Source organism: Lampris incognitus, chromosome 11, assembly GCF_029633865.1.
Source record: "Lampris incognitus isolate fLamInc1 chromosome 11, fLamInc1.hap2, whole genome shotgun sequence".
NCBI classification, from domain to species: domain Eukaryota; kingdom Metazoa; phylum Chordata; class Actinopteri; order Lampriformes; family Lampridae; genus Lampris; species Lampris incognitus.
This window is the reverse complement of record NC_079221.1, coordinates 11,669,154-11,683,713: the sequence shown is the minus strand read 5'-3', so window position 1 is coordinate 11,683,713 and position 14,560 is coordinate 11,669,154. Positions and strand designations below refer to the sequence as shown.

General features: G+C 48.6%; 1 protein-coding gene across 1 annotated transcript in view; it reads right to left on the bottom strand.

The window, feature by feature from the left end:
- Window positions 1-1,769: 1,769 nt before the first annotated feature.
- arhgef7a (Rho guanine nucleotide exchange factor (GEF) 7a) overlaps window positions 1,770-14,560 on the bottom strand; it is a 32,370-nt gene continuing 19,579 nt past the window's right edge. The window contains 12 exon segments of the mRNA XM_056289371.1: window positions 1,770-1,961; window positions 1,963-1,979; window positions 4,091-4,180; window positions 4,416-4,509; window positions 4,731-4,808; window positions 4,811-4,954; window positions 5,516-5,666; window positions 5,767-5,834; window positions 5,984-6,070; window positions 10,156-10,302; window positions 11,213-11,272; window positions 11,354-11,492. Coding sequence (XP_056145346.1) covers window positions 1,770-1,961; window positions 1,963-1,979; window positions 4,091-4,180; window positions 4,416-4,509; window positions 4,731-4,808; window positions 4,811-4,954; window positions 5,516-5,666; window positions 5,767-5,834; window positions 5,984-6,070; window positions 10,156-10,302; window positions 11,213-11,272; window positions 11,354-11,492 — 1,267 coding nt within the window.

Here is a 14,560-nt window from a genome sequence, read left to right as displayed (position 1 = left end):
TTTCCTTTTCTTTTTTTCGGTTGAGTCGAAAGAAAAAGGTTTGTGTTGTGTTGGGATGAGAGGAATGCGTGCTTTTTCTATAGCGGGTAAGAATCTGGTTCATCTAAGTATCGAGCGGGACCCCCGGCCCCTGCTGTCTCTTTGCTGCCAGACATGACCAATTTCCACTTAGATTTGATAGAATGGCTGTTTTACATTTAATACAGGGACCACATATAGCAAAGGATGCTGATATGTCACAACAAATTTCACAAAGTCTTTAAATTAACCCATTTCTTTTTTTTTTGGGGGGGGGGTTTGCCCCCCCTTTATGTCCCCAATTGCATCCGGCCAATTACCCCACTCTTCCGAGCCATCCTGGTCGCCGATCCACCCCCTCTGCCGATCTGGGGCGGGCTGCAGACTACCACGTGCCTCCTCGATACACGTGGAGTCGCCGGCCGCTTCTTTTCACCCGACAGTGAGGAGTTTCACCAGGGGGAATGTAGCGCGTGGGGGGATCACGCTGTTCCCCCCACCGCCACCCTGAACAGGCAGCCCTGACCGACCAGAGGAAGCGCTAGTGAGACACATATTCACATCCGGCTTCCCACCCGCAGACACGGCCAATTGTGCCTGTAGGGACGCCCGACCAAGCCGGAGGTAACACGGGGATTCGAACCGGCGACCCCCGTGTCAGTAGGTAACGGAATAGACCGCCACACTACCCAGACATTCTCCAACTCAACTCTCATTTCTCATGTTGATGGACGAACATAAGACATCTAATCCACTCTGACTGCTGGCTGGATGGGATGTAAGATGTTTGGCTTGAAAATTCTACTTCACCCACAGACTGACTATACCCATCTTCCTGCAGCAGCCCCACCGGAGCCAGGCCAGGGGTTAACACTGCAGCAGACTGAGAAATGATTTTTAAGATGCTAGTGTTTTTAGTTTGACAGTTTGCTAAACACAAATCTGCTTTTTTTAAGGTTTACTTTATGAAAAATTCTGAAAAATCAACAATAAATAAAATGCCAAGCGTGCCAATACAACATTTTCGTGCCGTTTGAAAAACATCTGACAGCAGGGGCATACATGGGTACCTGTGTGTGTGTGTGTGTTTATTGTGCAGTGTTCACGACTACAAGTGAGACCGAGTGTGTCTGCCGGAGCATACACGTGCCACACCGGAGCATCCGTCCTCTCACGCAGGCGCCACAGGAAGAAGACGTGCGCGGTAAATACACTTACCCTCCTCCCTGAACCGCATCTGAATATCCTCCTCCCTGAACCACATCTGAATATCCTCCTCCCTGAACCGCATCTGAATATCAGACAGGAGACACTTGGTCCTCGTTTCTCTGTTCCCTCCCCGTTAACCACTGGTACCCCTGTGCCAGCCCCGTTAACCCACTGGTACCCCTACGCCACCCCCCCCCCACATGTAGGGTCGAACAAGGGGAGCGAGCACATTCAAGAAAAATTAGCACAGTAGCAAACACGTACTGCATGACGACTACGGAGAGAGAGGAGGCACATAAAAGGGGGAATGGTCAAGGCAGTAGGGAGATATCAAAACATACCCAAAACAACGTGTCGGAGATAAATAAAATAAATTAACCAAAAAAGATCATAAAAAATAAATAGCAAATAAATAAAATAAAAATGTAAAAACATCTAAAATCTAGTTTCCTTTCAATACAACGAAGGTTAAGAGGTAAGCGCGCTGGCGTGCTGCGTGGCCACCGCGGCACGGCAGCGCGTCGTCGAGCAGAGGTTTCGCTTTAGTTCTGGTGAGAGATGCAGCTCTTACGCGACACCGAGCCCATCCTGTAACTGTGGGTGGTCCAGATGGAGTCATAGTCAGAGTCCTCCGAGAGGTCGGAGGTCACCTCCGGCCGCGTCATGCTGCTACGGCGGCCTGGGGAGTCCAGGCAGGACCGGTCCACGTCGGCGAGCACGTGGTTGTGCATCAGGGTCGGTGCCCTGCCAGGCTGGTTGGAGCAGTTGGAAGTTTGGGTGGGAGAGGTGTGGAGGTGGTTGGGGAGTGTATGGGGGGGGGGGGCATGCGCAAGTACGGTATGTGGGGGGGAAGTGGCGGATGACGGTATGGGAGTAAGGGAGGTAGCGTCACGTGACAACGAGGTTTCAAATCAAAACCACCACAGCCAATGAAACAAATACAAGATGGCGTCATGGACCAAATCATAAATATTATGATGCAACATGGAAAAAAAAAACAGTGGGGGGGGGGGGTAAAACGAAACAAAAAAGATGAAATAAACACAAGTGGAGGGAAAGAAAAGGTCAGTGTGCAAACCGAAGCGATGCCAGAGAGTTGAGGAGTGAAGGAGAAACAGAGGAGAAGATTTTGTTAAAAGAATCAGAGCATCGGCAGTACAGACAGGAGCTGAACAACACAACCCAGACACATCAACAGCGTGTGTGTGTGTGTGTGTGTGTGTGGACAAAAAAAGCCTCCTTTTATCGCTTAACTCCAAACCTGGAATAAAACAACTCACAGTTTTACTGTGTAAGTAAAACCTTTAAAAGGTAGAACGAGTAGGATCTGTCGGTTGCGGCTTGTAAACGCAACATTCAAAGTTAGCCCCTCCCCCTCGGCGCAATATCGCCAGAAGGACACGCCCCCCCCAACCGCAGTAGCCAGAACGCATCCCAGTGGACAGTCCCGACTCCACGTCGCTCTTCATCCCCCATCCTCTCTCCTTCGGCGCTCGCCAGCGGGTGACAGCCAAGCCCAGATTCACTCTCGTTTTGGAATGAGATTCATCCGCTTGGCGTTTCGCCTCGCTATATTTGCGTCTTTTCAGCGCCGTCTTGCCATTGTCGTAGCTTCCTCTTGGATGCGTGCTTACGATCTCGATCTGGTACCTGGTTGCTTACGTTTTTATAGAGTCCCCGCTGCCCAAAGGTTAACGCCCAGAAACGCCCCCGCACACAGCAAAATAAGAGACTACAGGCAGAGGATGGGGTCTCTGCAGATACAGACACCCGCCACACACGCGTCTAGTGGGTCATAAGTGACGACTGAGAGGGATTATTTACTCCCCTTTTTTCTCCCCAGTTGCACTTGGCCAATTACCCCACTCTTCCGGGCTGTCCCGGTTGCTGCTCCATCCCCTCTGCCGATCCCGGGAGGGCTGCAGACTACCACATGCCTCCTCCGATACATGTGGAGTCACCAGCCGCTTCTTTTCACCTGACACTGAGGAGTTTCGCCATGGGGACATAGGGCATGGGAGGATCACGCTATTCCCCCCAGTTCACCCTCCCCCCTGAACAGGCGCCCCGACTGACCACAGGAGGCGCTAGTGCAGTGACCAGGACACATACCCGCGTCCGGCTTCCCACCCGCACCTGCAGACAGAACCAATTGTGTCTGGAGGGACGCCCGACCAAGCCGGAGATAACACAGGGATTTGAACCGGCGATCCCCATGTTGATAGGCAATGAAATAGACCACCACGCCACCCGGATGCCCCTATACATTCATTTCTAGGAAAATCCTACTCGTTGTACCTTCAACTATAATATGAGGGGTGTTAAGTCCTCTTCCAGTCCTGCCGAGCAGTAGGCTAGTGAAAATAAAGAGTTGTTCCATTCTAGATGATACAAACGTGCACCAGCTTGGGCTGTAACCAGAATTCAGGGAAAGAGTGATGTGCTTCTCAAATAACTTGACTGGCGACTGTCATCCTGTTCTGTTATATATGTGTCTGGCTCGCGGTCGCATAAACGTATAGCTTGCGGGTTGGTTGTATAGTCAACCAGCGGCGTCGTACCAACACAACAGAGAAACAAGGCCATTCCAGGAAAACAGACTTGGAGCATTAAGAGAGCGGACTGGGGAAAAAAATGACTGGTGAGGCTGGTCGGTGTGAGCCAACCAAATGTACAGCGGAACGATTACTAGTTAGCTTGAGTAACGCAGCGTTGTAGCAATGAGAGTAGCGGCCATTTTACAATTTGTCTGTACATTTCTAAACATGACGGGAAACCCACTAGTGTGTATTCACGTTCGTATGCGTGCACGTTTCTCTGTATGTATGCACGTGCACGTATGCGTGCGTGTATGTTTTCTTACTGGAGTTGAGTGTCTGCCTGGTTTTGGCGCTGGTGCAGTAGGCTTCTATGACTTTAAGGATCTGTGCGTCCTCCTCCAAGGCGGCTGTACCTGAAGACGAGAGCAGAGAAATGAATCAACAGGCTGGTCAGGGCTTTTACATCTCCGTTAAATCCAAATGTAAATAGTGGTCAGGGCTTCGTGGGGCTGGTCCCATAAACGAAATCTACATGTTTGCACATTTCACAAAATAAACATGACCCTCATCGGCACACACCGAATGAAGACAGAAAATGTTTGGCTGTTAAAGACCAGGAATGTAATGCGTTTAAGGTGGTGAACGTACTCTTTCTCAGGGCAAACTCCTCTTCGGACTGCTTCCTCTCAGGCTTGCGTTTGGGGAGAAGCTTCTTCACACTCTTGGGACTTTTACTCAGGTCCTACATGGGAAAGGCGAGAGAGAGAGAGAGAGAGAGAGAGAGAGAGAGAGAGAGAGGAGAGAGAGAGAGAGAGAGAGAGAGAGAGAGAGAGAGAGAGAGAGAGAGAAGAGAGAGAGAGAGAGAGAGAGAGAGAGAGAGAGAGAGAGAGAGAGAGAGAGAGAGAGTTAGAAAATCTGAGATCAATCACAGGGACGTCCATACTGTGTGCAGCGGGCCCTCACCTCCTTGTAGCAGAGAGCGGCTGAGGGCCGCAAGGGGGGCGCGGGCCGCAGGCAGCTCAGGCTCCAGGGTTTAGGGGTTGTTCGGGGGCTCCAGCGGGCCCCCACATCATGGTGCTGTGAGAAGTTCCGTGGGAGGAGGGATGGGGCAGGGTGTGGTACGCTGGAGCCACTGTCATGGCCCTCCCTTCGGCGTGCCGGGACGGAGTCAGGGGGTGAGATGGGAGCTGGGAGGGAAAAGCAGAACAGAATAAGTCGACAGCTTATTTGTTTCAGCGTAACAGTGCTGAAACAATTCATTGATGAATTGATTAGTCACCTGAAAGAAAAGTGATCGATTATAATTCTGATAATGATGAATCGTTTGTCATTCATCAAGTAAAAATACCAAACATTTGCCAGTTACAGCTTCACAAAGGTAAGATTTACTTGTCTTTCTCTAAATTATATCATTATAAAATTATAAAATAATCAGATGTAAATTGGTTGATGGTCAGGCTAAAGAGTTTTAAGACATTTTGGGAACATGAGTCAAAATTATTTTGACATTTTATAGATGAAATGATAAAATAAAATAAATCCATTGATAGGAAAACTGATTGATTAATTAGTTATAAAAATAGTCATCAGTTGCAGCCCAAGTTCACACTAAAATCTAATCCAATAAAGTCATGATAAAATATAATAATGATTCAGAGCTATCTACAGCATACAACACTGTATTGTATTGAGGAAAAAGCAGTGCGAGCTGTATGGTGTGATTATTGTGGTGATCGTGGGCTCCAGACCGTGTGGCAGGGCACTGCAGAGGGCTTGTGGCTGGGTGCGGAGGCCGCGGTGTGTTTGGTCTGTCTGGTCAGGTGCTCCACCCAGTCCTGCAGGTCTTGCTGGTTGTTGCAAATCACTTGGAGACGCTCAAACATTGTACCTGCAGAGACATGTCCATCCAGCCACGCATTAGGTATCAAACACAAAAACAAAGCAGACTCAAATAGAAACCTGTGCACACACATAGCCAAGGTACCATACCATTGAGCTCAAAGCATTTTTATGGGCTTCACAATCTTCCAGCTTGGTCACCGCCATGCCAGCAAGGGGCAGCTTTCCCTGCAGAGTTAAGTTATCACATCAGTAACAAAACCCCAGAAAAAACGCATGAACGCCGTATTATTATTTGCCCACAGTTTAACATGTAGCCCCCCCTACATGGAAGGGAAAAGTGAGGTTGGTCCGCAGGAAGAGACGCGTCAGCTGACCTGAAATATGAAGCCACTCATCCTGGGACTCGCAGACAGCATGAGGAGGACATGGGGGAAGAGCATGAGGTAACGCTCACATTTCTCCTGAGAGAGACAGAGAGAGAGAAAAGAAGAACAGCAAATAAGAGAAAAAGAAAGACAGAATCAATGATGAGTTTAGTTTGCACATCACCCTTAAACTCTGGCTACATTCAAATGAAGCAATTTCAGGAAATACACGGGGCAACATTTGAAAGTTAATATATAAAATTTATAATATCAAACAAACAAAACATTTCGTCTGACGTAGAATCCTGTCCAAAATGAGGCAGCGATCACACGTGCGTGACGATTTAGTCTCGTATCTGTATTTTGTGTGGGTTTCCAGAAGACGGAAAACTGGACACTGACTGTTTTAACAGGAAAACCTTTTAACTCCAGACAGACAGTATTCAGACAGAACTTGGCAAACAAATATTTTCCATTATTCAGAGTTCAACCTGGCGGCCAAGGCTGCGTGTTGAACATGGGTGTGCCTCCGAAATTTACCAAAATGAAAGACAACCAAAAGCAAACAAAAATATGACCTTAATTCAAATCTAAGAAAATCAGTTTATGTTTTCTGAAAAGTGGATGAAATGTGCACCTTTACTAAAATAACGTGCCTTCGTTCTTCTTTGTCTCAGAGGTATGTGTTTAATGTAACTGCATCATGGGAAGCTGCTAATTAACACTGAAACAAAAATCAATTAGTTATAAGCAGATTTCCGCATTATGATATAACAAATTAAAGTTAGATAATCGCCACCTTTACGTGGTAGAGGGGTTTGTGTGTCCCGGCGATCCTAGCAGCTGTGTTGTCAGGGGCAATAGCCCCTGGTAGGGTCTCCCAAGGCAAATTGGTCCCAAGGGAGGGGCCAGACTAAGAGCGATTCCCAAGAAACCCAATGAAATTACACCAGCAGAGTTACAGCACCTCGCCCGGAAAAGGGAAACCAGGGCCCCCTCTTGGAGCCAGACCTGGGAAGGGAGCTCACCGGCGAGCATCTGGTGGCCGGGCCTTGGCCTATGGGGCCCAGCCCAAAAAACAACATGGACCCACCACCCCGTGGACCCACCACACGCAGAGTATGAGCATTGGGGTAGGGTGCAATACACGCCGGGCAGCAGGCAAAGGCAGGGACCGGGGCGTGCCGACTTCTGGCATCGCAGATTGGTCCTGGGGACGTGGAACGTCACCTCTCTGGCAAGGAAGGAGCATGAGCTGGTGCGGGAGGTGGAGCAGTACCAACTAGATATAGTTGGACTCACCTCCACACATAGCATGGGCTCTGGTACCAAATTCCTGGAGAGGGGCTGGACTCATTACTTTTCCGGAGTTAGCCAAGGTGACAGGCGCCGGGCAGGTGTGGGGATACTCATAAGTCCCCGGTTGAGCGCCGCCGTGTTGGAGTTCTCCCCGGAGAATGAGAGGGTTGCCTCGATATGACTGCGAGTCGTTTGGCGGAAGGCTCTGACTGTTGGGTGTGCTTATGCACCAAATAGCAGTTTGGAGTATCTGGGCTTCTTGGAGTCTCTCGGTGGTGTCCTGAATAGGGCTCTGCCTCGGGACTCTATAGTTCTGCTGGGGGACTTCAACGCTCACATGGGCAACAATGGAGAAACCTGGAAGGGCGTGATTGGGAAGAACGGCCTCCCCAATCTGAACACGAGAGGTGCCTTGTTATTGGACTTCTGTTCGAGTCATGGATTGGCCATAACAAACACCATGTTCGAACATAAGGTAGTTCATGAGTGCACTTGGTACCAGAACACCTTAGGCCAAAGATCGATGATAGACTTTGTGGTCGTAACATCAGATCTGCGGCCGTACGTTTTGGACACTTGAGTGAAGAGAGGAGCAGAGCTGTCAACTGATCACCACCTGGTGGTGCGTTGGATCAGATGGCGGGGAAGGCTGCCGGATAGACCTGGCAAACCCAAATGTGTAGTGAGGGTGAACTGGGAACGTCTGGTGGAGGCCCCTGTCCGTGAGGTCTTCAACTCTCACCTCTGGAAGAAGTTCTTGTGTATCCCAAGGGAGGCAGGGGACATGGAGTCTGAGTGGGCCATGTTCAAAGCCTCTATTGCAGATGCAGCAGGCAGGAGCTGTGGTCATAAGTGCCTGTCGAGGTGTCAACCTAAGAACCCTGGTGAGGGAAGCCGTCAGGCTGAAGGAGACGGCCTTTTGGGCTTGGTTGGCCCAGGTGTCTCCTGAAGCAGCAGACAGGTACCAGGAGGCCAGAAGGGCTGCGGCTTTGGCGGTCGCGGAAGCAAAAACTCGGGTGTGGGAGGAGTTCGGCGAGGCTATGGAGGAAGACTTTCAGTTGGCCTCAACGAAGTCCTGGCAATCCATCCGGCGACTCAGGAAAGGGAAGCAGGGCTTGACTCAGGCTGTGTTCAGCCGGGGAGGGGAACTGTTGACCCGGACTGGGGGATGTTGTCGAGCGATGGAAAGAACACTTCAGTGGAGGAGGCAGAGTCTGAAGACTTGAGGGGAGTCCCACCCATATCCCTGTCAGAGGTCTCTGAGGTAGTTAAAAAGCTCCTCAGTGGCAAGGTGCCAGGTGTGGATGAGATTCGTCCTGAGATGCTGAATGCTCTGGACATTGTGGGGCTGTCTTGGTTAACACACCTCTTCAGTGTCATGTGGAGGTCGGGGACAGTACCTGTGGAGTGGCAGACTAGGGTGGTGGTTCCCTTATTTAAAAAAAGGGGGACTGGAGGGTATGCTCCGATTATCGGGGCATCACATTGCTCAGCCTCCCTGGGAAAGTCTACTCTAGGGTGCTGAAAAGGAGGCTCCGACTGATTGTCAAACCTCGGATCCAGGAGGAACAATGCATATTCCGTCTTGGCCGTGGAACAATGGACCAACTCTTTACCCTTGTGGAAGTGCTGAGGGGGGCATGGGAGTTTGACCAGCCAGTCTACATGTGTTTTGTGGACTTGGAGAAGGCTTACAACCGTGTACCCTGGGGCACTCTGTCGGGGGTACTGCGGGAGTATGGGGTACCAGAGCAGTGGCTACAAGCCATCCGGTCCTTGTATAACCAAAATGAGAGCTGTGTTTGCATTCTCGGCACAAAGCCAAACACATTTTCGGTGGGTGTCAGACTCCGCCAGGGTTGTCCCTTGTCTCCGATTCCGTTTGTGATATTCATGGACAGGATCTCAAGGTGCAGCCAAGGTGAGGAGTGTGTCCGTTTTGGGAACCTCAAAATTGCATCTGTGCTCTTCACAGATAATGTGGTTTTGTTAGCTTCATCAGAACAAGACCTCCAGCGCGCACTGGGGCAGTTTGCAGCTGAGTGTGAAATGGTTAGCACCTCCAAGTCTGAGGCCATGACTCTCTACCAGAAAATGGCGGATTGCTTCTCCAGGTTGGGGATGAGTTTTTGCCTCAAGTATCTCAGGGTCTTTTTCAAGAGTGAGGGTAGGATGGAGCGGGAGATCGACAGGCAGATGCAGATATTGTACCGGACTGTTGTGGTGAAGAGGGAGCTGAGCCGGAAGGCAAAGCTCTCAATTTACCAGTCAATCTTTGTTTCAATCCTCACGTATGGTCATGAGCTTTGGGTAGTGACCGAAAGGGTGAGCTCGCGGATACAAGTGGCTGAAATGAGTTTCCTCTGTAGGGTGTCTTGGCTCAGTCTTACAGATAGGGTGAGGAGCTCAGACATCCGGAGGGAGCTCGGAGTAGAGCCGCTGCTCCTTCGTGTCAAAAGAGGCCAATTGAGGTGGTTCGGGCATCTGATTAGGATGCGTCCTGGGCTCCTTCCTTTGGAGGTTTTCCAGGCACGTCCAACTCGGAGAAGACCCCCGGGTAGACCCAGAACTTGCTGGAGGGACTACATGTTGAATCTGGTCTGGGAACGCCTTGGGATCCCCCAGGAGGAGCTGGAGGGTGTTGCTGGGGAGACGTGATGTCTGGAGTGCCCTACTTAGCTTGCTGCCACTGTGACCCGACCCCTGAGAAGCGGCTGAAGATGAATGAATGAATGAAATTAAAGTTAAAGGACAGGTTCACAGCTTTTGAACCAAGACCTCATTAAAACTTTGTCAGGCACCATCACGTGTTACAGTGTAGAGCCAGGATAAAAACATGAGGTTCAGATGGAGGTGGATGTGGAGATGGATGCTGTGTGTACCTCTGCCCCGGGACTATGGACCATGGCCTGACTCATGTACAACACACAGCCAAGGGTCCTGATGTCGTCTCCTTCCCACAGCCGGATGGACTCGGTCAGGATTTGCAGCTCCAACTCCTTCCGCTTCCGGACCTCCTGACACTGGGCCTGCCACATTGCAGACAGACAGACAACTTTCTATAAAACTACTGTGCATTTAAACATATCATTCTGAAGTTTAAACATGTTAATAAATGTACTTTTTAAAACCTTCTATTGCTGTTGTATTTAAGCAATAAGCCAACGGATGAATAGCTAAATCAACATTATGTAGTTGTTCCTTTTATTGGTTTTAATGGAAAATGATAGTGTGCATTACTTTTTATGCCATCACCTTAACAGCCAAATGCAGAGGAATAAGGTGGCAAGTGGGGAGTTTTAAATAAGAGGTGAAGTTGATGTTTCTAACAAGCAGATATGACCGAACAAGCTGGTAGCTGTTTGTTTGGCAGTGGGGAAGGTGCTAACAGTGGGATTTAGAGTGCTCAAACACCAGCATCATTAAAGGTATCACAATAGGTGTTAGTATCCATCCATCCATCATCGAAACTGCTTATCCTACTCAGGGTCACGGGGATGCTGGAGCCTATCCCAGCAGTCATTGGGTGGCAGGCGGGGAGACACCCTGGCCAGGCTGCCAGGCCATCACAGAGCTGACACATTCCCACCTAGGGACAATTTAGTATAGCCAATTCACCTGACCTACATGTCTTTGGACCGTGGGAGGAAACCGGAGCATCCGGAGGAAACCCACGCAGACACGGGGAGAACATGCAAACTCCGCACAGAGGATGACCTGGGATGACCCCCAAGGTGGACTATCCCAGGGCTCAAACCCAGGACCTTCTTGCTGTGAGGCGACCGCACTAACCACTGTGTCACTGTGCCACCTGGTGCTAGTATGTGAAACAAAACAAAAAAACAAAAAAATCTGTCTTCGTTATTATAACTTTAATTTCTATGAGTCTGGTTACTATTGGTGTGTAGAGACCATGAAATAAATATAGGTTCATCTTACGGATAAATTCTTGAATGACGCCATGCACTTCTGAATGTCTGGCTTGTCAGGATGAATTTCCTGAACGAGAAAAACAACAGATGTCAGCTGAAAAGATAAGAAAGCATTAGTAAGTATTTGCAGACAGACAGACATACAAACCTCCATGTGCCTCTCCAGTTCTTTTAGTAATGTTGGGTATTTGTCCAACCTCATGAAGGGTTTGCTGAGGCCCGTGGTCAGTGTGAGGATCCCGGGACTGACCGCACCCCTCCCTTCCATAAACTCTCCCAATGCCTCACTACAGAACAGAGACAGAGAGAGTCGATATACATTTACTTTTCTTATCACACCTGAACTCTGACACATTTTAAATGGACTCTTATAACTGTTCAATGTTACTGACTGTACTTGGGCACCATCTCCCTGTCATCTCACAGTAGAATAGAAATAAAAAGAATAGAAGATAGAATGCTGCTGTTTTTCAAAGTAATGGGGAGTGCAGGAGTGAGGTGAAGAAGAGAGTGCAGAAAGGGTGGAGTGGGTGGAGAAGAGTGTCAGGAGTGATTTGCAACAGAAGGGTACCAACAAGTGTTAAAGGGAAGGTTTACAAGATGGTAGTGAGACCAGCTATGTTATATGGTTTGGAGACAGTGGCACTGACGAAAAGACAGGAGGCGGAGCTGGAGGTGGCAGAGTTGAAGATGCTAAGATTTTCATTGGGAGTGACGAAGAAGGACAGGATTAGGAACGATTATATTAGAGGGACAGCTCAGGTTGGACGGTTTGGAGACAAAGCAAGAGAGGCAAGATTGAGATGGTTTGGACATGTGCGGAGGAGAGATGCTGGGTGTATTGGGAGAAGGATGCTGAATATGAAGCTGCCAGGGACGAGGAAAAGAGGAAGGCCAAAGAGAAGGTTTATGGATGTGGTGAGGGAGGACATGCAGGTGGACAGCGTGGCCCCTAACGGGAGCAGCCGAAAGTAGTAGTAGAATAGAAAATAAAAACAAGCAGTAGATTAGAAAAAAGGACCCATTTATGATGCCACATGGGACCAATCAGTTCAGTCTTTAAATTCTGAACAGAGAACTTCGCATGATGTTATAAACAAGATCTTTTTTCTCTTCCCCGTAAAGTCAAAATAAGTCTTTTATCGAAAATGGATTCTGACAAAAATCCCTGCTTCGGCTCAGTAGCTCTGATGGAAAATAATTATCTTTAAGCAGTACATTTGCTTTCACCTCCTCTCTGCTTGTAACTTCCTTAGGGTTGACTAATGTAATTATGGGTTCACCAAAACCTCTGCTCATTATCGCAGGGCGGCAGCAGGTCAGGCTGACATGTTATTTTGTTTGGCTGTGATGATGCAGTGAATTTCTATTTCCAATTGTTTAGTGAGATTAACTGTTCTCGTCATAGACCTCGGTGTTTATGGTAATACTGATAAGGCTTCTCATTGTGGAAGAGCTCTGTGATATTGTACCAAATGCTCTTTGTTTATGTGGCTACATCCATTATGAAAACACTATTTTAAATTGGGCTGACTGCAGACCCAATGGCTTCTGTCCTGCTAATCCGTTTTTGAACATGTTATTAAAAGGTCAGTCACGCTAGGCATTTAATCTACAGTGGGCCCTAATGTGTTCATTTATTTCATATTACTGCTGAAAATTGAAGACTTTCCTAAAGGTTATTTGAAAGTCAAAATAGGTATTAAGTCAGGATTCTGTGTGTATTAGCAAAACTAAATGTCTGTATTGGTAAAATGTGTATTTTACAAATAAGGATAAAAATGAAAACATTGCCTGTGTTGAGTTATATGGTGAAAATGCATTTAACATAACACACACTCAGCCTGTAATGATGATCCCTAAGGTTCCTGATGAAATTAGTGTCATTTTGATAAAACCTCAACCCACCAACAGAGTCTGCCTACAATGGATGCCCCCCTAAGTTCACCTTTTGTGATTGGGGAGCATGGGGTCAGGTGTCTGCTGCACAATCAGAACAGCAGGAAAGCTGCAGGCCCTGATCTTGTGTCCTCAGCCACTTTAAAATGGTGTGCTGCTGAACTTGCTTCTGTTCTGACTTGAATTTTGTTTTTGTTTTTTTTGTTTTTTTTTTGTTGCTATTTTTCCCCCGTTCAATTACCCCACTCTTCCGAGCCATCCCAGTCGCTGCTCCACCCCCTCTGGCGATCCGGGGAGGGCTGCAGACTACCACATGCCTCCTCCGGTACATGTAGAGTCGCCAGCCGCTTCTTTTCACCGGACAGTGAGGAGTTTCATCAGGGGGACATAGCATGTGGGAGGATCACACTATTCCCCCCCCCCCCCATGAACAGCGACCAGGACACATACCCACATCCGGCTTCTCACCCGCAGACATGGCCAACTGTGTCTGTAGGGATGCTCGACCAAGTCGGAGGAAACACAAGGATTCGAACAGTGATCCCCATGTTGGTAGACAACGGAACAGACCATTATGCTACCCAGGCGCCCTCTGACTTGTATTTTTAATTGGTCTATCAACTAGTGTAAAGTACTAGCATGCTTTAACTCTGCGATAATAATTCCTGTGCCTAAGAAGCCCATTGTTAGCTGTTTAAATGACTGCAGGCCCGTTGCCTTAACATCTGTTGTAATGAAGGTGTTCGAGCGTATAGTATGTAAACATCTGTCCAGTGCTGTGCTACATCCCAATCAGTTTGTGTACAGGGCCAATAGGTCAGTTGATGATGCTATATCTCTCTGTCTCCACTCCATCTTGCAGCACCTAGAGGCGCCTAGATCTCGGGTACTGTTCATTGACTACAGCACAGCCTTTAATACAATAATACCCACAAGGCTATATAACAAACTTTTGCAGCTAGGTTTCCATCAGTCTCTATGTCTCCGGATCTTCTTATTGGGCAGAACACAGGTTATCATATTAAACAATAGATTTTCACACTCGATGACCATTAGCACAGCTGCCCCTCAGGGGTGTGTCCTCTCACCTCTGCTCTACTCATTATAGGGCCCTGACACACCAGGCCAACGGTTGGCTGTCGGCCAATGTCAGGCCATCGGTGAGCATCTGTGATGACCCTAGTTTTTGCGGTGTGTCCTGCACCGTCGGCACTAGTTGGACCCTGTCGGCAGCTTTTTGGCCGACTCAGCATGTTTAATCGGCGGAGCCCAGCAATGAGAGAGATCACTCTGATTGGCTGTTCAGCTTAGCGAATCAGTGCAGAATGTACATGTTAGTTGGCTGTCAGCTGTAGTCTTTGCGGTGTGTTCACGTGCTACTTTTTGGCCCAGACGGCAGGCGACGTGAGGTAACGCAACAGTCAGCCTTCGTTGCCGCTAGTCGGTTTGGTATGTC